General features: G+C 42.3%; 1 protein-coding gene across 1 annotated transcript in view; it reads left to right on the plus strand.

Annotated features, from left to right (window-relative positions):
* Positions 1–7,458: 7,458 nt before the first annotated feature.
* Positions 7,459–26,086, plus strand: part of LOC115461429 — a 453,017-nt gene continuing 434,389 nt past the window's right edge. The window contains exon 1 of the mRNA XM_030191224.1: positions 7,459–7,551. Within this exon, the coding sequence (XP_030047084.1) occupies positions 7,537–7,551 (15 nt within the window). The 5' untranslated portion in view covers positions 7,459–7,536. The remainder of the gene's footprint in view (positions 7,552–26,086) is intronic.

A 26,086-nucleotide genomic window follows, 5' to 3' on the forward strand; every position in this document is an offset into this window, starting at 1 on the left:
AGGAACTTAAGCTTAAAGACACACAGAGCAGCTACATACAGACAGTAAGGAACTTAAGCTTAAAGACACACAGAACAAGGACTAGCAGAGCTAGAACTGCAACAAGCACCACAGATGAAAGCACATCTAAGACCTCTGTTGCAAAGGCAAGTCTGACAATTCTTAGGAGTTTACAGATGAGGTCACAGGTGAGGCTTTGGCAGCAGAACATCGGGGCAAGTCTGGAGTGCTGGAACATCAGGACCGGAATGGGAACTGGAAGATGTCTGAGAGACAGGGAAAAAACAGTCCACAGCACCATAGGGCCCGATCATCCGGGGGCAAGGTGAGTGTAGGCAAGGAATACAGTCACAATCGTGACAGTACCTCCCCCTCAAGGCTCCCCTGGTCCCTGCAGGAGGTTTCGGTTTGCAAGGATATCTTTGGTGGAACCTGCTGACAAGTTTAGGTGATATGAAACGGAACTACAGAACTGGAAGTTGATAGTAGGTCTATGGGTGGAAGACATAGGCTGGATTTTGTTAATAGAGCTATGGTCTTGTATTTTGCACTAGGGTAGTACTACAAGCCATGGACAGCTGCGGCCTATCTTTGGGACCGGAAGCTCCCTTGGTAACAGGAATGTCCTGAGCCCTATGCCCCGGGTCCTGCTTTTCAGGCTTAGTATGAGAATATAAGTTTTGCGGAGTCTTCTTAGAACCTCCGTTGGAGCTTAATCTTGGATTCTTGGATGTGGTGCAGGTTTCAAACCTGAAGGTGTCCGGTCTGGGGTGGAACACAAGCGGTGGCCAGGACAACCGCAGAAGTATCAGAGTCTTGAGACGGTGAATCACTAATATCAGTCGATGCTGTCAGCATCTAGGTCCTGCGGTTTGTTGTTCACATCGTAATCAATGGTGGCGAGACAACATTCTCTGCAAGACTTGCTCCAGTCCGTGATCTCGTTTCTTCTCCAGTCTAGGATCAGATTGTGGCTCTGTAGCCAAGGTAATCCCAGCACGATGGGTTGCACGGCTGAATGGAGGATATACAGGGTGATTTCTTCCTTGTGGTCGCCAATGCACAGGCACACCGGAACCGTTTGTGTACTTACATATCCTTGAGGGCGGCCAAAGACTGAGAGGAGCGGAATGGTGTTAGGTAGCTCTTGTGTAGGAATATCAAATTGACGGACCAGGGATTCGGTTATAAAGTTTCCACATGCCCCAGAATCCAAAAAGACTTCAGTATGCTCCTTTTTTTTGTTCCAAATCAAGCACTGATGGTATTAACACTTGATTACACAGTACACCAGAAGAAAAACCTACTATGGTGCATGCGGTCAGACCCTGATCCAAGGGTCCAGGTTTATTCGGGCACCGGCCAGCATAATGTCCCATATTACCGCAATACAGACGCAAGTTAAGGGTTCAACGCCTGTGCTTCTCTTGCATTGAGAGTGGAGTATGACCCAGTTGCATGGGCTCTACAGGATCTAAGGGAGAGGCCCCCCTAGGACTAGGATCCTGCAACGTGTATCGATAACTTGGTCTCTTAGTGCTTATCTTTTCTGAAGGGCATCGCTCTCGGTTACGTTCTTGAAATCGAATGTCTATCATATTACAGAGCCCAATCAGGTCATCTAGTCTGGTCGGGAGCTCACGTCCGGACAACTCATCCTTAATCTGGGGTGCCAACCCCTGCCAGAAGGTCGTGACCAGACTCTCATTGTTCCAAGCCAGTTCAGAAGCCAGGGTGCGGAACCTAATGGCATAATCGCTCAGGGTCCGCGTTCCCTGCTTTAATCCCAGGAGCATGGAAGCTGTAAATGTAACTTTCCCAGGTTTTTCAAAGACTTGTTTAAACTGTTCCAGGAACCTAGGGAAATCATGAAGCACCGGGTCATCCTTTTTCCAAAGAAGAGAGGCCCAAGCCAAAGCTTGACTGGACAGCAGAGAAATAATATAGGCTACCCGGGTTCTATCGGATGGAAAGTCTCGGGACTGAAGCTCAAAGATTATTTTACACTGATTCAGGAAATCTCTACAGTCTTTGGGATTACCGTCATATCTCGGTGGTGCCTGAAGACGGACCCCAGGCATTACCGGAACTGTTGCTGGCACCGAACCCGAAGGAGCCGAAACTCGAGACGCCATAAGTTCCGGGTAGTTGACCTGCACCAATCTCTGTAGATAATCCATACGTGTAGTCAGTTCCTTAGAGGGTCTTTCTATACGTGGATTCAATTCATTATAGAGTGTATAAGCGTGTGCAGTCTGCTCCTGAAGCTGCTGCAAAACGAGTGGTTCTTCCGAGCTCATGGCCTTTGCAATCTGTCACGCTGCTGCAGGGCGATCTGGAGTAGTGAGCCCTTGGGCTGCTGCCAGAGACCGGCAACAGCAGGAAGACCATCCAACAGGCTAGGCTGGAACCAAATGCTGGACTAGACTTGGCTGGACTGGAACCAAATACTGGAGCGGACTTGCCTTGACTGGACTGGAACCAAATGCTGGAACAGACTGGCTTGGCTGGACTGGAACCAAATGCTGGAACAGACGGCTCGGATGGACTGGAACCAAAAGCTGGAACGGACCTGGCTTGACTGGACTGGAAACAAATGCTGGAACAGACTTGGTTTGGATGGACTGGAACCAAAAGCTGGAACGGACTGGAACTAAATGCTGGAGCAGACTTGGCTTGATTAGACTGGGACCAAATGCTGGAGCAGACTTGGCTTGACTGGCCTGGAACCAAATGCTAGAGTTGAATTCCGGATTCTCGAACTAGGCAGACCCAAGCAGGGTAGGGCAAAAGCTAGGACTAACAGGGTGATACAAACAGGAAGGGAGCAAGAGCTGAGGACAGACAGAACAAAGACACACAGGAAGGAACTGAAACTAAAGACACACAGGGCAGCTACAAGGAAGGAAGCTAGGACTGAAGACAAACAAGGCAGATACAACCAATAAGGAACTGAAGCTTAAAGTCACACAGAGCAGCTAGATACAAACAATAAGGAACTGAAGCTTAAAGACACACAGAACAAGGACTAGCAGAGCTAGAACTGCAACAAGCTCTCACAGATGAAAGCACATCTGAAGACCTCTGTTGCAAAGGCAAGTCTGACAATTCCCAGGAGCTTAATAAAGGCAATTACAGATGAGTTTACAGGTGAGGCTTGGCAGCAGAAACATCGGGGCAAGTCTGGAGTGATGGAACATCAGGACCGGAATAGGAAATGGAAGATGTCTGCGAGACAGGGAAAAAACAGTCCACAGCAACCATAAGGCCCAATCACCCAGGGGCAAGGTTAGTGTAGGCAAGTAATATAGTCACAATCATGACACCGGCCACCTGCACTCAGAGGCTCAACCTCTGGGGAACGGTGGATACCACAGGTGAAGCACTAGGCTTTCTGACTGCCTATTCTAGAACTGATCCCACGCCTTCGGGTTTGGTACCTCTGCTCTAGGATTAGGACAAGGGCTCACAACCGGTGGCGGTTCCCAGGTCGCTCGCTACAACCCAGGATAGACCGTGACACTCAGGAAAAGACTTAAATTCCAAAGAACAAACTCTGAAAAAGTGTAGTGTTAGTATGCATTCATGTAGGAAAAACTGAACCCACTGTAACCTAATGGTTAGTGCAGCAGGCTTTGATCCTGGCAACCTAGGTTCAATTCCCACTGCAGCTCCTTTTAACCTTGGGCAAGTCACAACCCTCCATTGCCCTAGGTACAAAAAGCTTACCCCTATGTTTACTATGCTGCATGGCAATGCCAACAGAGCCCATTCACAGTGCTTAACTCCCCCCGTTTACTAAGCTGCATGGCAATGCCAACACAGCCTAGGCATTAGTTCACAGCAGCTGCCATGGGTTCAGGTTTTGAGCCTTCTAGGGACAGAGAAAGTATCTGCATATAGGGACGGATTCTATATATGGCATCTAAAAAATCCACATGGAACACATTTTCAACTAAGCGTATTCTGTAAGATTTAGGCGCAGCTTATAGAATACACTTAGCTAATATTGTAGTGTCTAAATCTACACGCACCCATTTACGTCAATGAAAACCTGGTGTAAATCCTGGCATGAAGATTTAGGCACACCAACCTGTATTCTGTAACTACATGCGGAAATCTTGGAATGCCCACAAAATGCTCATAAACACACCCCTTTTGAACTACGCGCATTTATTTTGAATTTCACGCTTCACAATTTAGGCGCATTTCTTTATAGAATACGTTTTGTGATTTATGTGCATAAATTGTGATAATTGCCAATTAGTGCTCATTATTGCTTGTTAAGTGCTGTTAAAAACTTGGATTGGCTTGTTAAGCCAATTAAATTATGAGCGTGCTTATAGATTGCGTGCAAATATCCATGCGGAAATCTAGGCACCATATATAGAATCCAGCGGATAATGTGTACAGCACTGACTACATCTAGTAGTGCTATAGAAATGATTAATAATAGTAGTAGCAGTACTTTTTTAAAGGAGCTGTCACGGGAAAAAGGAAATAAAACCATGGCGTGAATTGAAATGCACAGGAGTATGAAAGTGAGGCTTGACTATGGAACTCTTCAATATACAACAACTTTATATTTCAACAAACAGTCAAAATGCTAACAATGTATAAATAGAGGGGTATAAGAAAAGTAGAAGAATGGGTGAGATATACTTTAAAAACATGTATAGACAACTATGTGGAAACCAAAAAGAGAATTCTGAAAAAAAAAACCAAATAATAAGCTAAGTAATAAATGCATCTGCATTTGAATACATATTATAAATGAATCGTAAAAAAATGAATGAATAAGTACATGGCATTAATACTAAAAAACTTGACATTATGTGTAAAATGTATGATAAATAATAAAATATGAATTGCATATGGTTTACACATAATGTTGTCATGTTTTCTATTATTAATGCCATGTATTTATTCAGTATAAACTCTTGAGTCTGTGTCCACCACCCTCATGTGCCAAATGACCAGTCATAGAGATTTGTGAGCCAAGAAAAGGATATTACCTTAAAAGCACCGGAAAACAACAAATGGTGCCCTACCATCACGATATACTCTACAGATACACTTGAGGTTTAGCCTTCATGATAACTCCAACTGCATCAAATATATAAACAGTTATTAACCTTCAAACAAAGGAACCCCCCCTCAAAAAAACAAAAAACGAAATAAAACATTAAGAATGTCAAAAAGGTTTACTAAAATGAAAAGTAAAAAAAGTTTACTTTGATAGGGCTACAAAGACAAAAAAGGGGTTCTTAATTATAATACTCTAATCCAGGGGGTGGGCAATCATGATCCTCGAGGACCACAACCCAGTTGTGTTGGCAAGATTTCTACCATGAATATGCATGAGATTGATTTGCATGTGCTGCTTCCATTGTATGCAAATAGGTTTCATGCATATTCATAGTGGAAATCTTGAAAAGCTGACTGGGTTGTGGCCCCTGAGGACCTTGGTTACCCACCCCTGCTCTAACCAGTACTGTTTGCCAGGATTAATACAGAGCTACCACATAGTCAAACAGTATGAAAACAGTTTATAAAACCAACATAAATGTTATCAATGAGATAACCCAAAACCAAAGTCCCCCAAAGCCTCTCAAAGTCAAATACCAAAAACTGAAGACTCTTATTGATAATATTTTTATAAACCTGTTATTACCAAAATACCATACAATAATAGTCTCAACAAAGCTTATTAAGCCCACATTGCCAATGGGTCAATATTTAAAGGGATTTAACCGGGCAGGAGTGGCTCCTGCTTGGTTAAATCTGTCTGGGTGGCCCTGAAGCAGATATTCTGTGGCATGTAATTGGATAGTCAGAATGTGATTACACCACCTTAACAAAATAGGGGGAAAAGACCTCAGAAAATAATGACCTGCTACTGCAAGCCTATGGCAATTAGACCATCCTGGTCTTGTGCCTGCTCTCTGTGATCATTGGTCAAAAACCCCCAACCAACCACAAAGGTTTGTGAAAATTATTTGTGTCCTTTAATTATTTTTGAAAGTTTTTTTTGCCTCATGCATCAATTAGAAAAGAAGAAAAGAAAAATGACTGTGTAACCAACGCATCTCACTGCAAAACATGCAAAAATCAATCTTTTCTAATTGATACATGAGGCAAAAAAAACTTTCAAAAAATAATTAAAGGACACAAATAATTTTCACTAACCTTTGTGGTTGGTTGGGGGTTTTTGACCAATGATCACAGAGAGCAGGCACAAGACCAGGATGGTCTAATTGCCATAGGCTTGCAGTAGCAGGTCATTATTTTCTGAGGTCTTTCCCCCCTATTTTTGTTAAGGTGGTGTAATCACATTCTGAGGTTTTGCTCGCTTTTTGTGTGGTACCATTGAGGTTGATTCTGAGCGAGTTTCCCCCCCCCCCTTTTTTTTGTTGTATGTAATTGGATAGTGCCATTTAATATCTGCTGTGCTCTCCCCCTCCCCCCAGCACTTGCCAGTTAGAGAACTAAATTTTTAGCAGACAGTGAAAATAAATACTTAAATATAGGTATTTAGAGGGGGGACTTTTTCAAATAGGAAGATCTAGGCACTTAAACTTTTGACTATTGGATCTTTATTGCAGTGAATTGGACTGGATTTATTAATTTGATATACAACTTAATACAATTGTGCTAAAGCGGTGTACAATATAAGAATTCAAATACAAATAATAATTACATCATTATACAATATGTAAAACTGAAAACAGTATTAAAATTAACAAATTCTATAACCTGACAGAAACAAATTTTGATGTCCAATATATAACACTTTGCAAAAGCCAAGATAACTAGTCATTCTACTAACATTAGATGACTGTAAAATTGGACACAGTACTAAAATTAACAACAGATTCTGAACCCAACAGAAACAAGTTTCAAAAATACAAGTTCTCAACACCTTGCGAAAACCAAGGTAGCTTGTCAGGACACTAACATTCGAAGGTAGCGTATTCTATAGTAGAGATGCTATTAGCCTTGGAGTCTAGAGTCTGGAGAAAACTGGAGTCTGTGTAAGTTGTCATACCTTTTAAATGACGAATACAGTGCACAAGGCCTCACAGACCCCTTCCTCAAATGAGTCTGTGAAACTCCTTATTTGGGTGACCTGTGAGATCTTTAAAGCTTATTCAATACAATCTCTCTTTGGTGATCCCTTGTTTTTTTTCTAGATTGTGATATATTATAAGGCTAATAGCACAACTAGAATTTTACATTGCTTGTTGATTCTCAGGTAGGTATCACAACCTAAAAAAGAACTATAAGAGAGAGTGGTCATTTGTCTAGTCACCCCTTCTTTAACTTCCTCCCCTCCCCCTTTTTCTTCTGTTTTGGATAATTAAGTCAAATTATTTTAAACAAGGTGTAATGAATAGATTTTTCAAACAATTTATAATTAAAATATACAATGGTAATATATTCCTTATTACAGGAAAAGGGAAAAGTTTCATCCTGAATTTGCTGTTTCTTTTGACGTCTGATACTGAGGAAGAATATCGTAAAAACAACGAGACCATGACACTACCAGAGGTATTCTGCCTACAGTACTTATTGAAATGCTTTTTAAATACTAACCATTCTTCTACTTTAAATATTCATTAAGAAAAGACAAATAGAATTTAACAGGACTTTCTTTTTGTACTTTAAAAAGAAAGTAGAAAAGGAAGACGGATATGGTTGAAGCCCCAGGCTACCACAGCCATACAAAAATCTTTTCCCACTCAGGATTTTCCCTGAGAGGACAGAATACTCTCTTGGGTTTCCCAATGATGCTATATATCTATTAAGCATAGCAATCAGATTTTGGACAACTGGATTATGATTCTACTTGAAGTTCTTTAATTGTCTTATGCAATAGGAAAAATGGGCAAAGTGTCGCTAATCAGGCTGTGTCAAGGTGCAAAGTCGTATCAGCTCAGAACTGCGTTGCTTATTTGAAGCGTTGCCCGATCTGGTAACACTTCAAGTAGGCAATGCAGGTGTAACATGGAGTAACCCTTGGCACTCAGGTTATCAAGATAGCCTATATATATCAAAATTACACAGATTGGCATATAACGGAGGCAGTGTAGGCCAATCATGTTCATGCATATTCACTGTGGATATCTTGAAAATCTGACTGGCAAGAGGAACTCCAGGACTGGACTTTGGAAACACTGGACTGGACCTTGGAAACAGCTCTATTGAGACTAACAGAGAGGTGTCAGTAGGATAATTAGGTCTGGCACACCCATATGTGGGCCACAGATGCTAATTACTACTACTACTACTACTACTATTTAGCATTTCTTTAGCGCTACAAGGTGTACGCAGCGCTGAACATACTTCACATACATTTCTCAGTTATTGTACACCATTCCCTGCCCTGTCCCAAACTGTGGGCCACCTATACATATATTGTTGCACCATTTGTGAAAGGCAAAACCACCCTGACACATGCTTTTATTCACCACATATAATCACCACTTGCAACTATCATTTCAATACAGAGCTCATTGGATAAAACAGGCATGCAAACACAGTGCCTATGGTTCATCACACTTTACAAGTGTAGAAGTCATCTGAGGACCTCCCCTAACCCTCAGCTGCATGGCACATCTCACTTTATTAACAGTTATAATATCTCCACAGCCCGCCTAAACAAATTCTACAGCACAGTTGACAGACCCCCACATTAAACATTGTCCTGTTATCACACATTTTCCCACACATCAAACTTACCTTTGTGGAGCTGATCTTTCACCATTCCTACCTAACAGCCATGGAATGGGAAGGGTCAATACCATCTTTGTCCAAACAGAACCATTAGCCACTGTAACACATGACAGAAAATGATTCAAATTCACCACAATCACATATACAGAAGAACCCCCTCCAAGGTGTAATCTGTTGAACTAAACCACCCCAAATGTCATGCAAAACACACTCCCTTGCACGTCACAGACTAGTAACTAGCAGCCTAAACTTCTACCTGACATCTCATAAGGGCAACACAGCATTAACACAACATGAGTGAGGGGCATATAACAGATAATGACAGGATATATGTGACGCACACCCACCTTCACTTTTGCATTTGAGGCAACAGAACTGCAGAACAGCACAGCACCCACATGTTGGCCCATTCAGGCAATGAAAACACAGCACTGTGGCACCTTCAATCGCATCTGTGGCCACATGAGAATGACATCATGTAGGCGTCACTCATGCGTACATCTTGTAGGCGTCACTCATGCGTGCATCATGTAGGCGCCTCTCACGCGTACATCATGTAGGCACCACTCACACATATGTCATGTAGGCGTGCGTCTGATGTGTACATCATGTAGGCGCTACTCGCGCATATGTCATATATATGCATTAGCCAATAATATGTAACTAATGTCAAGATGGCAGTTTAACATGATGGGATCTACAAAATATTTATTTTATTTTATTTGTATTTTGATCACACCTTTTCAGTAGTAGCTGACGCTGAATTACATTCAGGTACACAGGGTAGTAATAATATATGTGAGCTTGCCAACACCACAAAGGAGCAAAGGTGGGAGTTGAACCCAGTGCCTCAGGATCAAAGTCCTCTGCACTAACCATATAGGAATACAAGTCATGCTGTACCCTTTATGACCTGCTAGTGCAAGCTTTTCAAAACAAAGTGAATGTGCTGATGAGGAGGACACAGGGCTTAGACAGTGCAAAGAACAAGAAAGCTTAGTTAAGAGCTCCTAATTCCTATGTATAGCCCTGTGGAAACAGCTCTTACAATGGATTCACCCCAGCTGCAGAGAATAGACTTAACTATGACCACATCTGCTCATCCCTACACTAGGCTGACAAAGTTTAACAAAAAAAAAGAAGTTGACACACTAGTAGGCAGCTTTTCACATCCTTGAGAAGACTCTATAGCAGAGTACACACTTCCCATAGGGAAATCACTCCATGCTGCTTTAAAAAAAAGCACACACTGTGGACTTCTCACATGGTGTAAAAGAAAGGCCCTTGCTCAAGGAGGCTAATCAAGGAGATGAGAGACAGTTCAATTAAACCTTTATTACCCATCTCTGCAAGGAGCCTTAAATAGAGTAGAAAATGGAAAAACATCACCAAAACATGGTAACTTAACACATGTTAATCATTCCAAATAACAGTTCCATTGCCAATTAGTTCACAGCTGCTGCTGGGGAGATTAGAGCACCTGTGGCTGATCCTTTCAAGCTGCATCCAGATGATTTAAAAAGGGGTTGGACGGTTTCCTAAAGGACAAGTCCATAAACCGCTACTAAATGGACTTTGAAAAATCCAAAATTCCAGGAATAACATGTATAGAATGTTTGTACGTTTGGGAAGCTTGCCAGGTGCCCTTGGCCTGGATTGGCCGCTGTCGTGGACAGGATGCTGGGCTCGATGGACCCTTGGTCTTTTCCCAGTGTGGCATTACTTTTGTACTTATGTACTTATTTACTACTACTACTACTTATCATTTCTATAGCGCTACTAGATGTCCGCAGATTTAGTGATTCTTCAATAAGCAAATGCAATTAACAGTTCCATTGGCAATTACTTCACAGGTGCTGCTGGGGTAATCATAACACCAGTGGCTGATGTGTTCTTATTTCATCCAGATGGCAGTGAGTCTTCATCAACCAACCCACCTTCTTTCTTGCTAGATCTATAAGTGAACACAGATGAGGCATTTATTACAAACACACAACCCTCACCCACCTTTCATCAAAATACTGTAGAAGTACCCATATACTTGATAAATGCCTCACAATTAAAGAATTCGGCAACACCCTCTTCAGTACAGTGATAAAAGGTGACCACATGGTCCCAGGTCATAATGGCATTATGTGATCATTAAGCTGTTTAGACCAACAGGAGTAGAGGCTGATCAATAGACAAAGCCAACTCGGGAGATAGTTCTTGAGAAACCCTTTATTAATGGCTTGCACAAAGGACCTGACACGGTCCGTGTTTCAGCGTGACAAAACGCCTGCCTCAGGGGTCACAAATAATATTCTAAAAAGACATATAGATGTGTCATACATATGTCACACAATATAAAAACATGTTATATTTAAATAAACCAATATCAATAAATGTGAGAATAAAAATATGAATAAAAGTAAAGAAAAAAACATACAGCTTGACTGCAAACTAAAACATATATATAGGAGAACGATGACGTGTATCATAAATTTTAAAGAAAAATGAAAAAAGGGAGTGGAACAAAAATACTTTGGTGTTTTATGTGTTAAGAATGCATAATCACTTACCTCAGAGTACACAAACTAAACAAGGTTGACACCGAGCATTCACTCTGTGAAGTTAAAAACAATGTTCCCGCCGAGCATTAACTCTGTGAAAATAAAATGGATAAACAAAGTATTGTAAAACATAGTATAAAATGATGTAAAACAGTGCCGTTTACTAATAAAGTGATAAATGTGCCTGAAGAACAAGAGAAACCTAATGTATAAATGAGATGGCCAAAACACAATTGAAACAACTAAGAAGGTACGATAAAAAATAGTACTGGATAATGCTAACCTCAGAAAACGGGGAAATATAACAATAGCTAATGATGACAAATGGAACATGAGATAGCGCTAAAAGAATTTTTAAAAAGCGCCAAAATGTGAAGCAGTTCTGTGTCAATGTGAATTTTTGTGAAGCAGTTCTGTGTCTATGTGAATTTTTTCATGAACATGCATAAAAAAAATTATGCATTCTCTCGGAGGGCAAAAGTGCTGTGTGGATATAAGTCCATATAGGAGATACCAAAATGAGACGAATGTGGAACAATGCAAACACAAGGGAAAATAATCTAATTAGAAAGCAAGGGACACCAAACCTTACATCTGTTAGTTTGTTATAACTAAAATATATTAGAGGAGTAAACCTAGAAAAAAGAGGGGGGGAGGCTAGAAAAATGATGTTTTATTTATTTATTTATTTATTTGTAACATTTGTATCCCACATTTTCCCACCTATTTCCAGGCTCAACGTGGCTTACATAAAGGCGTAAAGGCGATTGCCAAGTCCGGTAGGGGAAACAGATACAATTAGAAATTAGGGTAGGGTAAGGCTGGTATATTCAGGTACATTAGGGGTTGAAGATAAGAAGGTAAATACGTGGAGGGGCATAATCGAACGCAAACGCCTATTTCCATGGACGTCTATGTCCGAAAACGGGTATGTCAAGAGGAGGGACAGACCGTATTTCAAAAGTATATAAAGTATATAAAGAGGGAAGGTCCCACTGAACTTTCTTTCTGAGAAGTTCTGAGAGAAGAGGACATTTCTCTGGTAAGTGAACACTACTTTGCTTGTGCTTTGGGAACTTAAAGATTGGGGTTTAAAGGAGGAATTGTAGGTTAGTGTTAGGCAAACTTAAAAAGCAAATTTCAACAGCTAACAGAAAACAGCTTATCTCCATAGTCTTTTCCACTTAGTTTTAAAAGCCTTGTACCACAGCATTAACAGATAGAATCTAACAGCCACTGCAGGATGTAATTTAGTATTCCCACCCACCCCTAGGACAACTCCTCATTTATAGTCAGTTATTGTAATTAGGGTAACAAGCAAGGAGTGCTCTTATAGAGTTTTAAATACATTTCATTACCATCTAAGAAGGAAATACTAAAATCATACAATACACTATATAAAGTAAAAGACACTTTTATATTAGGCTAATATCCTTAATACTGTAGCAAGTTTTAAAATATTGGAAAACTCAAAAACACTAAGATGGAGTCAGCAGTCCAGCAGCGAGAGGGGTGCTATCCAGTCTTTTGCATTGAGTGTCACATGTATGATTATCTCCCAGTTGGTGAGATGTCATATGTTTGCGCCCGATGCAAAGAGCTCCTAGCTCTTAGAGAACATGTCCATTCTCTTGAGGCTAGAGTAGCAGACTTGGTGGAGCTGAGGGAGACAGAGAGGTACATAGAGGAGACCTACAGGGATGTTGTAGAGAGGTCCCACCTCCAGTCTAGTAGCTCTTGTGCTACCTTGGAGGAGGGAGGTCTCCTAGAAGGAGAGCATCACCCTGGTGAAGTAGGAAGTACTCCTTTAGCCAGGACCTGCCCACCAGGGGATGTACTATCCTCTCGCACTGAGGATATGTCTCCAAGTGCTGCCCGGGAGGGAAAGGTTAGGACAGCTGTTGTAGTTGGTGATTCGATCATTAGGCATATAGATAGCTGGGTGGCTGGTGGACGTGAGGATCGCCTGGTGACTTGCCTGCCTGGTGCGAAGGTGGCGGACCTCACGCGTCACCTAGATAGGATTTTAGATAGTGCTGGGGAGGAGTCCGCTGTCTTGGTACATGTGGGTACCAATGACATAGGAAAATGTGGGAGAGAGGTTCTGGAAGTCAAATTTAGACTCTTAGGTAGAAAGCTCAAATCCAGATCCTCTAGGGTAGCATTTCCTGAAATGCTACCTGTTCCACGTGCAGGGCCCAAGAGACAGGCAGAGCTCCAGAGTCTCAATGCGTGGATGAGACGATGGTGCAGGGAGGAGGGTTTTAGATTTGTTAGGAACTGGGCAGCATTCTGGGGAAGGGGGAGCCTATTCGGAAAGGATGGGCTCCACCTTAACCAGGGTGGGACCAGGCTGCTGGCGTCGGCATTTAAAAAGGAGATAGAGCAGCTTTTAAACTAGAAATGGGGGGAAGGCCGACAGTCGCTCAAAAGCGCATGGTTCGGGAAAAGGTATCTTGCAAAGATACCTCACAAACAGGGAAGATAGGGTTTCTGGATAGTGAGGTTGCACAACAGACCGTGGTAGGCCAGGTGCCCTTAAATACAACTAAAGATCAGACAAAAGATGGCAAATCAATAGTGTCAGGTACTAAGCATCATGCAAATAAGAACAACAAACATACTCTGAAATGTCTATATGCAAATGCTAGGAGTCTAAGAAATAAGATGGGAGAGTTGGAATATATTGCACTAAATGAAAAATTGGATATAATAGGCATTACTGAGACCTGGTGGAAGGAGGATAACCAGTGGGACACTGTCATACCGGGGTACAAATTATATCGTAATGATAGGGTAGACCGGACTGGTGGAGGGGTAGCATTGTATATTAAAGAGAGCCTTGACTCAGATAGATTACAAATTCAGCAGGACACAAATCACACCTTTGAATCACTGTGGGTTGAAATTCCATGTATAAAAGGGAAAAAAATGGTGATAGGAGTGTACTACCGTCCACCTCGCCAGGATGAGCAGGTAGACACAGAAATGATAAAAGAAATCAGAGACGCGAACAAAATGGGCAATGTGATAATAATGGGTGACTTCAATTATCCAAATATAGACTGGGTAAATATAACATCGGGACACGCTACAGAGATACAATTCCTTGATGAAATCAAGGACAGCTTTATGGAGCAACTGGTGCAGGAGCCGACGAGAGAAGGAAAAATTCTAGACTTGGTCCTTAGTGGAGCGCATGATCTGGTGAGGGACGTTATGGTACTGGGGGCCGCTTGATAACAGTGACCATAATATGATCAGTTTTGACATCAACCTTGAAGTAACTGTACACAGAAAGTCAAATACGTTAGCGTTTAACTTTAAAAAAGGAGACTATGATAAAATGAGAAGAACGGTAAAAAAAAAACTTAGGGGGGCAACTGAGAGGGTAAAAAATGTACAACAGGCGTGGACGCTGTTCAAAAATACCATCCTGGAGGCCCAGGCCATACATATTCCGCGAATTAGAAAAGAAAGACGGAAGTCCAAAAGACACCCGGCCTGGTTGAAAAGTGAGGTGAAGGAAGCTATTAGGGCTAAAAGAAACGCCTTCAGAAAATGGAAGAAGGAACCGTCTGAAAATAACAAGAAACAGCATAAGGAGTGTCAAAGCAAATGCAAGGCGCAGATTAAGAAGGCCAAGAGGGAGTATGAAAAAAAGATAGCATTAGAGGCAAAAAAACATAGTAAAATTTTTTTTCGGTATATTAAAAGCAGGTAGCCGGCAAAAGAATCGGTTGGGCCGCTGGATGACCGAGGGGTAAAAGGGGCGATCAAGGAAGACAAAGACGTAGCGGAGAGACTGAATGAATTCTTTGCTTCGGTCTTCACTGAGGAAGATTTGGGTGGGATACCGGTGTCGGAAATGGTATTTCAAGCAGACGAGTCGGAGAAACTTACTGACTTCACGGTAAACCTGGAGGACGTAATGGGGCAGTTCGGCAAACTGAAGAGTAGCAAATCTCCTGGACCGGATGGTATTCATCTTAGAGTACTGATAGAACTGAAAAATGAGCTTGCGGAGCTACTGCTAGTGATATGCAACTTATCCTTAAAATCGAGCGTGGTACCGGAAGATTGGAGGGTGGCCAATGTAACGCCCATTTTTAAAAAAGGCTCCAGGGGAGATCCGGGAAATTATAGACCGGTGAGTCTGACGTCGGTGCCGGGGAAAATGGTAGAGGCTATTATCAAAAACAAAATTACAGAGCACATCCGAGGACATGGATTACTGAGACCAAGTCAGCATGGCTTTTGTGTGGGGAATCTTGCCTGACCAATTTACTTCAATTCTTTGAAGGAGTGAACAAACATGTGGACAAAGGGGAGTCGGTTGATATTGTGTATCTGGATTTTCAAAAGGCGTTTGACAAGGTACCTCATGAAAGGCTACAGAGGAAATTGGAGGTTCATGGGATAGGAGGAAATGTCCTATTGTGGATTAAAAACTGGTTGAATGATAGGAAACAGAGAGTGGGGTTAAATGGGCAGTATTCACAATGGAGAAGGGTAGTTAGTGGGGTTCCTCAGGGGTCCGTGCTAGGACCGCTGCTTTTTAATATATTTATAAATGATTTAGAGATGGGAGTAACTAGCGAGGTAATTAAATTTGCTGATGACACAAAGTTATTCAAAGTCGTTAAATCGCGACAGGATTGTGAAAAATTACAAGAGGACCTTACGAGACTGGGAGACTGGGCGGCTAAATGGCAGATGATGTTAATGTGAGCAAGTGCAAGGTGATGCATGTGGGAAAAAAGAACCCGAATTATAGCTACGTCATGCAAGGTTCCACGTTAGGAGTTACGGACCAAGAAAGGGATCTGGGTGTCGTCGTCGATAACACACTGAAACCTTCTGCTCAGTGTGCTGCTGCGGCTAAGAAAGCGAATAGAATGTTGGGTATTATCAGGAAAGGTATGGAAAACAGGTGTGAGGATGTTATAATGCCGTTGTATCGCTCCATGGTGCGACCGCACCTTGAGTATTGTGTTCAATTCTGGTCGCCGCATCTCAAGAAAGATATAGTGGAATTGGAAAAGGTGCAGCGAAGGGCGACTAAAATGATAGCGGGGATGGGACGACTTCCCTATGAAGAAAGACTAAGGAGGCTAGGGCTATACAGCTTGGAGAAGAGACGGCTGAGGGGAGACATGATAGAGGTATATAAATAATGAGTGGAGTGGAACAGGTGGATGTGAAGCGTCTGTTCACGCTTTCCAAAAATACTAGGACTAGGGGGCATGCGATGAAACTACAGTGTAGTAAATTTAAAACAAATCGGAGAAAATTTTTCTTCACCCAACGTGTAATTAAACTCTGGAATTCGTTGCCGGAGAAAGTGGTGAAGGCGGTTAGCTTAGCAGAGTTTAAAAAGGGGTTGGACGGTTTCCTAAAGGACAAGTCCATAAACCACTACTAAACGGACTTGGAAAACTCCAAAATTCCAGGAATAACATGTATAGAATGTTTGTACGTTTGGGAAGCTTGCCAGGTGCCCTTGGCCTGGATTGGCCGCTGTCGTGGACAGGATGCTGGGCTCGATGGACCCTTGGTCTTTTCACAGTATGGCATTACTTATGTACTTATATGTACTTATGTATTTTTGAAAAAAATGGACGCTCTTTTTGTTTTTCGAAAATACGGTTTGTACGGACCAAATGCCATGGATTTGTTCGTTTCTGAGCTGAGCATTTGTTTTTTTTAGCGATAATGGAAAATAAAAACGCCCAGCTCAAAAACGTCCTAATCCGAGGCATTTAGTCATGGGAGGGGCCACGATTCGTAGTACACTGCCCCCCCCCCCTTGACATGCCAGGACACCAACTGGTCACCTTAGAGGTCAGTGAAGTGGACTTCAGACAACACTCCCACATGCATAGCTCCCTTACCACGGGTGCCGAGCCCCCAACCCCCCTTCCCCAACCCCCACAAATGTACAACACTACCATAGCTCTAAGGGGTGAAGGGGGCACCTACATGTGGGTACAGTGGGGTTTGGAGGCCTCCCATTTACCAGCACAAGTGTTACAGGTAGGGGGGATGGGCCTGGGTCTGCCTGCTTGAAGTGCACTGCGGTACCCACTAAAAGTGCTCCAGGGACCGGCATACACCCAGGCCTCTAGGACTTGTTGCGGCTGTATAACCTTGGCACACCAGTTGACACCTGAAAATTAATCTCTTTGAAAAAGTCCTTTATTGGAATAAGCACCTTTACTCACAGTTAACTGCAGATCAGAGGTTGTGCCCCACTGGCAAAGAGTCTCCCTGGTACTGAGATTAGCAGTAGGTCAGAGCTGGCAGAATGCTGTACAATGCCCTCTTTCAGCACCATTCAAGGTAAGAACTAGGTTCTGTAACGTGGCTAACACATGAAAGGGATCTAAAACTGTCTTACAAAAATTGCCACTACCTCATGGACTACCGGAAACAAAAGCGGGCACACCTTGACCCAGTAAGCAGAGGGAAAAAGCACCATGGGAGTAGAGCCTACCAACTACCAACATCGTGAGCATTGAACACAAGGAAGTAGAATCGCGGAGCCCAATACCCTACACCCACCACTATTCATTGCTGATGTGAGTCTGCAGTGCCCTTAACAGAAAAGGTGTCCCACTCACCCGAGAGCCACATCAGAACCAAGGAAAGGCTGTCACAGGATAGAACACATTCTGCTGTCATTGAGGTGGGTATGGAATTTGAGGCTGGCATAGAAGCTGGCAAAAAAAGTTTGTAAAGTGGGTTTCCTTTGGTGGGAGGGGGTTAGTGACCACTGGGGGAGTCAGGGCAGGTGATCCCCGATTCCCTCCGGTGGTCATCTGGTCAGTTGGGACACTTTTTTGGGACTTATTCGTGAAAAAAAAGGGTCCAAAAAAGTGACCCAAAATCGCGGTAAAAACATCTGTTTTTTTTTCCATTATCAGCTAAAGACGCCCATCTCTGCTCAGCCGATAACCACGCCCCAGTCCCACCTTCACCATGCCTCCGACATGCCCCCATCAACTGTATTCGTTCCCGCGATGGAGTGCAGTTGAAGACCGATTTGGGCACCCGCAAGAGAAAGACGTCCATCTCCCGATTTAGGTCGGAATATAGGCGTTTTTCTCTTTCGATTATAAGCTGGATAGTGTCCAATACGATCTATTGTTTTGCTGTGTTGCAAAGTTGAGGCATATAATTTAGGTCGGTGAGGTAAGCCTTATTGAATAGGTAAGTCTTTAATGATCTCCAGAAGTTTAGATGGTCGTAGATTGTTTTCACAGAAATGCATACTCAACTTTAAAAAATGTTGTTGACTAATAAACAAGCTAGTATAGAGTGGTACAGCGGTTGAATTGAAAGCATACAGTAGACCGTCTGGAGATTAAATATAAATGCAAGAAAACGCTGCGGGTTGTGGTCTGTGGAAACTAATATAAAATACTAGTGCCAAACTAGCATAAGGAGAGAAAATACGAGAAGGCAGTACTGAGATGAAATAAATGACACTTACCGAGGGGAATAAACAAACTATGTGCCGACAAGTATTTGCTTGCTATTAGAAAGAAGGGACGCCGGAAGAACGTCAGGTATTTAAATAGCCATTTGAATGCATATGGTTGAGCGTCTCATGTATATGCAATATGTGTATATGGAAAGCGAGAGAAAAGCGAAGTGTGTGGTCATAATAGGATAAGCACAAAGGTAAACTAATTAAAATGAACAGGCAAATGTGCAGTGACAAAGAGAGACAAAAATATAGCTAAGGTTTTAAAGAAAACGCTGCTGATATATATAAAGACAACTATTAGAACGGTAAACCTGGAGGACGTAATGGGGCAGTTCGGCAAACTGAAGAGTAGCAAATCTCCTGGACTGGATGGTATTCATCCTAGAGTACTGATAGAACTGAAAAATGAGCTTGCGGAGCTACTGCTAGTGATATGCAACTTATCCTTAAAATCGAGCGTGGTACCGGAAGATTGGAGGGTGGCCAATGTAACGCCCATTTTTTAAAAAGGCTCCAGGGGAGATCCGGGAAATTATAGACCGGTGAATCTAACGTCGGTGCCAGGGAAAATGGTAGAGGCTATTATTAAAAACAAAATTACAGAGCACATCCGAGGACATGGATTACTGAGACCAAGTCAGCAAGGCTTTTGTGGGGGGAAATCTTGCCTGACCAATTTACTTCAATTCTTTGAAGGAGTTAACAAACATGTGGACAAAGGGGAGCCGGTTGATATTGTGTATCTGGATTTTCAAAAGGCGTTTGACAAGGTACCTCATGAAAGGCTACAGAGGAAATTGGAGGGTCATGGGATAGGAGGAAATGTCCTATTGTGGATTAAAAACTGGTTGAAGGATAGGAAACAGAGAGTGGGGTTAAATGGGCAGTATTCACAATGGAGAAGGGTAGTTAGTGGGGTTCCTCAGGGGTCTGTGCTAGGACCGCTGCTTTTTAATATATTTATAAATGATTTAGAGATGGGAGTAACTAGCGAGGTAATTAAATTTGCTGATGACACAAAGTTATTCAAAGTCGTTAAATCGCGTCAGGATTGTGAAAAATTACAAGAGGACCTTACGAGACTGGGAGACTGGGCGGCTAAATGGCAGATGATGTTTAATGTGAGCAAGTGCAAGGTGATGCACGTGGGAAAAAAGAACCCGAATTATAGCTACGTCATGCAAGGTTCCACATTAGGAGTTACGGACCAAGAAAGGGATCTGGGTGTCGTCGTCGATAACACACTGAAACCTTCTGCTCAGTGTGCAGCTGCGGCTAAGAAAGCGAATAGAATGTTGGGTATTATTAGGAAAGGTATGGAAAACAGGTGTGAGGATGTTATAATGCCGTTGTATCACTCCATGGTGCGACCGCACCTTGAGTATTGTGTTCAATTCTGGTCGCCGCATCTCAAGAAAGATATAGTGGAATTGGAAAAGGTGCAGCGAAGGGCGACTAAAATGATAGCGGGGATGGGACAACTTCCCTATGAAGAAAGACTAAGGAGGCTAGGGCTTTTCAGCTTGGAGAAGAGACGGCTGAGGGGAGACATGATAGAGGTATATAAAATAATGAGTGGAGTGGAACAGGTGGATGTGAAGCGTCTGTTCACGCTTTCCAAAAAAGCGATAAAACTACAGTGTAGTAAATTTAAAACAAATCGGAGAAAATTTTTCTTCACCCAACTTGTAATTAAACTCTGGAATTCGTTGCCGGAGAAAGTGGTGAAGGTGGTTAGCTTAGCAGAGTTTAAAAAGGGGTTGGACAGTTTCCTAAAGGACAAGTCCATAAACCGCTACTAAACGGACTTGGAAAAATCCAAAATTCCAGGAATAACATGTATAGAATGTTTGTACGTTTGGGAAGCTTGTCAGGTGCCCTTGGCTTGGATTGGCCGCTGTCGTGGACAGGATGCTGGGCTCGATGGACCCTTGGTCTTTTCCCAGTATGGCATTACTTATGTACTTATGTACTTATGTCAGTGGTATCAAAATAAAATATAAAGGAACCCTTATAAAACAAAAAAAAAGAAAGAATTCTATAATGGAAATAATAATAATAAGCAATAGTGATTTAAACAAAGTACAGTGAAGTCATGCATGAATTAATCATAAACTGGAAGTGTGGGTAAATGAACATAATATCTGGTTCCGTACGACCAGTGGATTATAAATTAGTCCACTGATATGTATTCATTGTGATCTCATATATGTGTATTATGCTATTTATACACATGTTTTGCTGATATTTTATTTATTTTTAAACAATATATCTGGTTTTAAATACAAGTTAAAATATGTGTATGTTTTAGTTTGCAGTCAAACTGTGTTTTTATTTTTACTTTTATTCATATTTTTATTCTCATATTTATTGATATTGGTTTATTTAAATATAACATGCTTTTTTATATTGTGTGACATATGTATGACACATCTATATGTCTTTTTAGAATACTATTTGTGACCCCTGAGGCAGGCGTTTTGTCATGCCGAAACACGGACTGTGTCAGATCCTTTGTGCAAGCAATTAATAAAGGTTTTCTCTAGCACCATCTCCTGAGTTGGCTTTGTCTGTTGGTCAGCCTCTACTCCTGTTGGACTGGTTTGCTTGTCGTGGAGGTTTCCCCTGTTTGCTGTTCCTGATCATTAAGCTGTGTGCCACTCCTGTACCTGAGGTTTGCCCAGTAGGGGATGGTGTAAATGATTAACAATTGAGGAGAGACAGAGTATGAGGAAGACTCACACCCATAAGGTAAGTGGTCATCTTTCACACATTATAACAGGTGGGGCATCCTATGCCACAGAAATAGTGTTTGGAATCAGTAGAGACACATGTTACCCACAGTCATGCTTTTCTAGCTCATAATCCATGGTAGGATATGGGATAGCTTCTTGGGACGTGACCTAACCCTTTTCCCACCCCCATGACTATGTGGCACCATCTGTTGCTAATTAAAGCACACAAAGTATGCTGCTTAGCATCTCTAACCCTCCTAAGTCAGAGTGCTTCACATTTTGAGCCCAAATACTAGGACAAAAGCAGGACACCTCATACAAATGTTACATGGAATAAAAGAGAGGGCCATAATGTCACAATAGCCTGCAAAAGAGGTGGGATAAGGTGGGATACAAATGCAACAAATAAATACATAGCTTTCTGAAGGGGACAAACAACTGTGTGACACATTCCATACACTTTTTAGACTCTCGGTAACGGCTAGAGTCCCTATCCCACATGATTGGATTTCCAACTACAAAACTGCATTTACATATCTTACCAGCCTCCAATTGCTTACTTAGACATTTCAACATTGGCTCCCAATCAAAGAATGTATTACTTTCAAAATCTGCACCCTGGTCCTCAAAATTATCTATGGCGACGTCCCGGGATATATGATTGACCTCATAGACCTGCCAACCAGAAACTCAACCAAATCATCACGAATATACTTAAATCTTCACCACCCTAGCTGCAAAGGCCTCAAGTACAAATCAATTTATGGATCCAACTTCTCCTATATAAGCATGGAACTCTGGAATGCACTACCAAAAGCCGTAAAAACAACGTACGACCACCTCAACTTCCAGAAATCACTAAAGACCAACCTATTCGAAAAGGCATACCCTACTGACCCAACTTACCTGAACCCAACAACACAAGGAAATCAAAACTTATAATGAACACTATGATCACTATATAACTCCCTTCTCTACGATTCCCTAATGTGTCTGTAACACATTTATCTTATTGGCAATTACATCACTTTGTATTTGTTTCATCACTGGAGGTGGCTAACGCCTCACGGTACTATGTAAGCCTCATTGGGCCTGCAAATAGGTGGGAAAATGTGGGGTACAAATGTAACAAATTAATAAACAATGAAGGTCCATGCATTATTGCCCTTTGTGTTAGTCAAATCACAACCAGCTATGGTCTGCTTCTGCAAAAACAGTTAAAAGCACAGCAATGTAATGTAATGCACCTGGATACATTAACGATAAGTACTGTTTATATAGAAAGTCTATTATCATGAGATGTGCCAAGCTACCACATACTATTATGCACCACCTCTCACTCCCAATACTTATTGTACCATGTACACATCACCACCTACAAATATTACATTCCCCATACTTACACATCCTAATAGATGGAAAGGTTAATCACAGGGTATAATCACAAACACGTTAAGAGTTTCACACCTGTTTCCTATCTTACTACCACACTCATTGCTATTTAGGTCACAATGAAAAGTTTCTTGGCACATTCTTTGGTTAGGGAAGTGAATGAGGAGTATCTGAGGAGGTTTAGAAGGCTCAAGGCACCCCTTACCAACATGCACAGTCATTGTCCCAAACATTTAATTAAGCACTTTACCTCAAACATTAATCTCACCTGTGTTGGTGCCCCTCAAACACCAACAAGTTCATCTGTGCAGAGAAGCCATAAGGTCACAGCTACCAGCACACTACCTAAGCTAAAAGTGAGGTGAGGGAAGGTAAAAACAAAAAAAGGATTAAAACATGGCACCATTCTCAAGCATTAAAGGCCTATACCCCCCCCCCCCCCCCACACACACACACACATTACTCTACCCAACGTTCTACAAACATAGGACACAACCTTGAGGCAAACACTGACTCCAGTAACATATCATCGAATATATAGGTGTGTAATGGTCAAAAGCATCCAACCTGTATAAGTCAAACCCAGAAAGTAAAGACAGGACTTGTTAACCAAATGTTTCAGCAGAGAGAACTTACCTGGAGACAGACAGCATAGCATGCACACCACTCTGTCAAAAGGATATGATTGTACCATGCAGCGCTTTATATAGACAAATGTAGGCACATACAAAAGACATCACAATAACGTGCCCACATGCTATGCGCACACAAAGCATCAGTGCACCAGTATTCCCAGTACAAATTTTCAAAATTGACACTGACCTGCAGAAGGTGCTATACATAGCAACATAGTAACATAGTAAGTGACGGCAGATAAAGACCTGAACGGTCCATCCAGTCTGCCCAACAGTCACATTCATTATCAATTCAAGATTAAATCAACAATGAATGTGAGATTATGTACTTGATCATGGTCTTTCTTTGGTGTTTCTGGGACATAGATTGTAGAAGTCAGCTCGGCTCTGTCCTTATGTTCCAACTACTGGAGTTGCTGTCAAAGCTCACTCCAGCCTATCTGAATCTGTCATGTCATTTGTGGGACACAAGACAGTAAAAATCTACCTGGCACTGTCCTCATGGTCCTAATTACTGGAGTCCATCAAAGCCCTCTCCAACCCGCCCTAAACTGGATTTCTATATCTGGGACATAGACCATACAAGCCAGCCCAGCACCGGCCTACATGTGTGCCTTTCTTGACACTCTTCATAATCCATTAAATATGTTGAACACATTTGGGCCCACAAATGTCTTCAAATGCTGATGTAACAGGTAACGTATGTTTGTACAATGTGGTTATCTTACACAACATGGGAGGTGCAGAGATGCTTGATGCATCCTCCTGTGTGGTGTGAGTTGTAGCCTTCACATACTGTGAGAGAATGTGTGGACCAGCAGACAGAGGGAAGCAGCCATCAAGAAGACGCTATGCCAGTGAGCAGGAGCGACTCAGAGCTATTCGCTTTTCAGAAGAGGAGATAGTATTGGCTAATTTTGAGGACCTTTTTGGCACAATGAGTGTGCGCCTCTCCAGTGCCTTCAAAACCATCACCAGGGCCATTAACAATTTGGATGTGGCTCCAAGGACCATGGACCAAATCAAACATAAGTTCAGAGACTTGAAAATGAAAAAAAAAAAAAAAAAAGAGGGCCTTCATCAGGGTCCATTCCCTGGAAACTGGAGGTGGACTGCCCTGTGACACAGAGTTGACAGCACTGGAGGAGGAGCTGTTTCAATGGCTGGGACCAGCATACTTTGAAGGCCTGCATGAAGACCTTGACTCAACTTATGAAGGCGCAGGTATTTGTTAACATATCCTTTGATTCTGGATAGCCTTGTTTACAAGGGATCACTTAACTAGTATTCCTGAACACATGTGAACATGGTATCACTTTCCCATAACACCAGCTGTCTCATATTTGGACACCAAAGAGTATTCTGGAATGGCAAGGGGACATGCCTATCTTAGACATTCTGTGCTCTGAGGCAGTGTTTCCCAGGTCCAATCCTGGAGTGCCCCTTGTCAGTTAGGTTTTCTGGATATCCACAACAAATATGCATGACAAAGATTGGCATATAATGGATGCATTGTAATCTAATCTCTTTCATGCATATTCAATGTGGATATTGTGAAAAACTGACTTGCAAGAGATACTCCAGAACTGGACTTGGGAACAAACTTTTATATGAGGAGGAGGCAGGCACTCTCGACACCTAAATGACAGGTCTGAGGATGTTCTGAGGATGTTCACATATAACAGTGGTTGCATTGATGTGAATGTAAAACCACCTTGTTAACTGTGTGCAATGTACCCTTGGGAATATGATGGCATCTGTAGGTAAACCTCCTTGTTGTAAACACCACAACATACACCTTTGATGTTCAGGCTCCAGTGTTCACACCCTGGCCCCTGAGCCAGGTCAGGCTGTCTGCTTTCCCAGATAAGCACTACAGAAAGATGGCACGGTTGACAATTCCAGCTTGGACATTTGAAGGGAAGGGAAGGGAAATGGGACTTGATATACTACCTTTCTGAGGTTTTTGCAATTACATTCAAAGCAGTTTACATATATTCAGGTACTTATTTTGTACCAGGGGCAATGGAGGGTTAAGTGACTTGCCCAGAGTCACAAGGAGCTGCAGTGGGAGTTGAACTCAGTTCCCCAGGATCAAGGTCCACTGCCCTAACCACTAGGCTACTCCTCCACTCCTATTCGTGGATATCTAACCACCACCATTCTGGTGCATTATGGAACTTGCAACACAGCTTTTGGGCTACCTCTCATTTTGAACTTACATTCCACAGCACTGTGGGATTTGTAGTGTGTGCCATTCCATGATGCCCCAGGATAGGGTTTAGAGTGTATTGGGGCAAATAAGTAAGGCCACTACAACCCTTATATCAGAGGATACTGCTGCACACCTGGAAGTGGTCAGAAGCTGCACAGTTCCCCTACTCTTCTTCCTAATCCAAACAAAATTTCTACTATATACATGCACTTATGTGGGATATGGGCCAAAGGTTAATTAGGTGATTTGGGCTGAGTAACCAGGGGCTACAGAAGGAATTAAACCCAGTACACCCAGTGCAAAGTAAAATGTACTAACCAATAGACTAC

Source organism: Microcaecilia unicolor, chromosome 2 (genome assembly GCF_901765095.1).
Source record: "Microcaecilia unicolor chromosome 2, aMicUni1.1, whole genome shotgun sequence".
In the NCBI taxonomy this organism is placed as follows: Eukaryota; Metazoa; Chordata; class Amphibia; order Gymnophiona; family Siphonopidae; genus Microcaecilia; species Microcaecilia unicolor.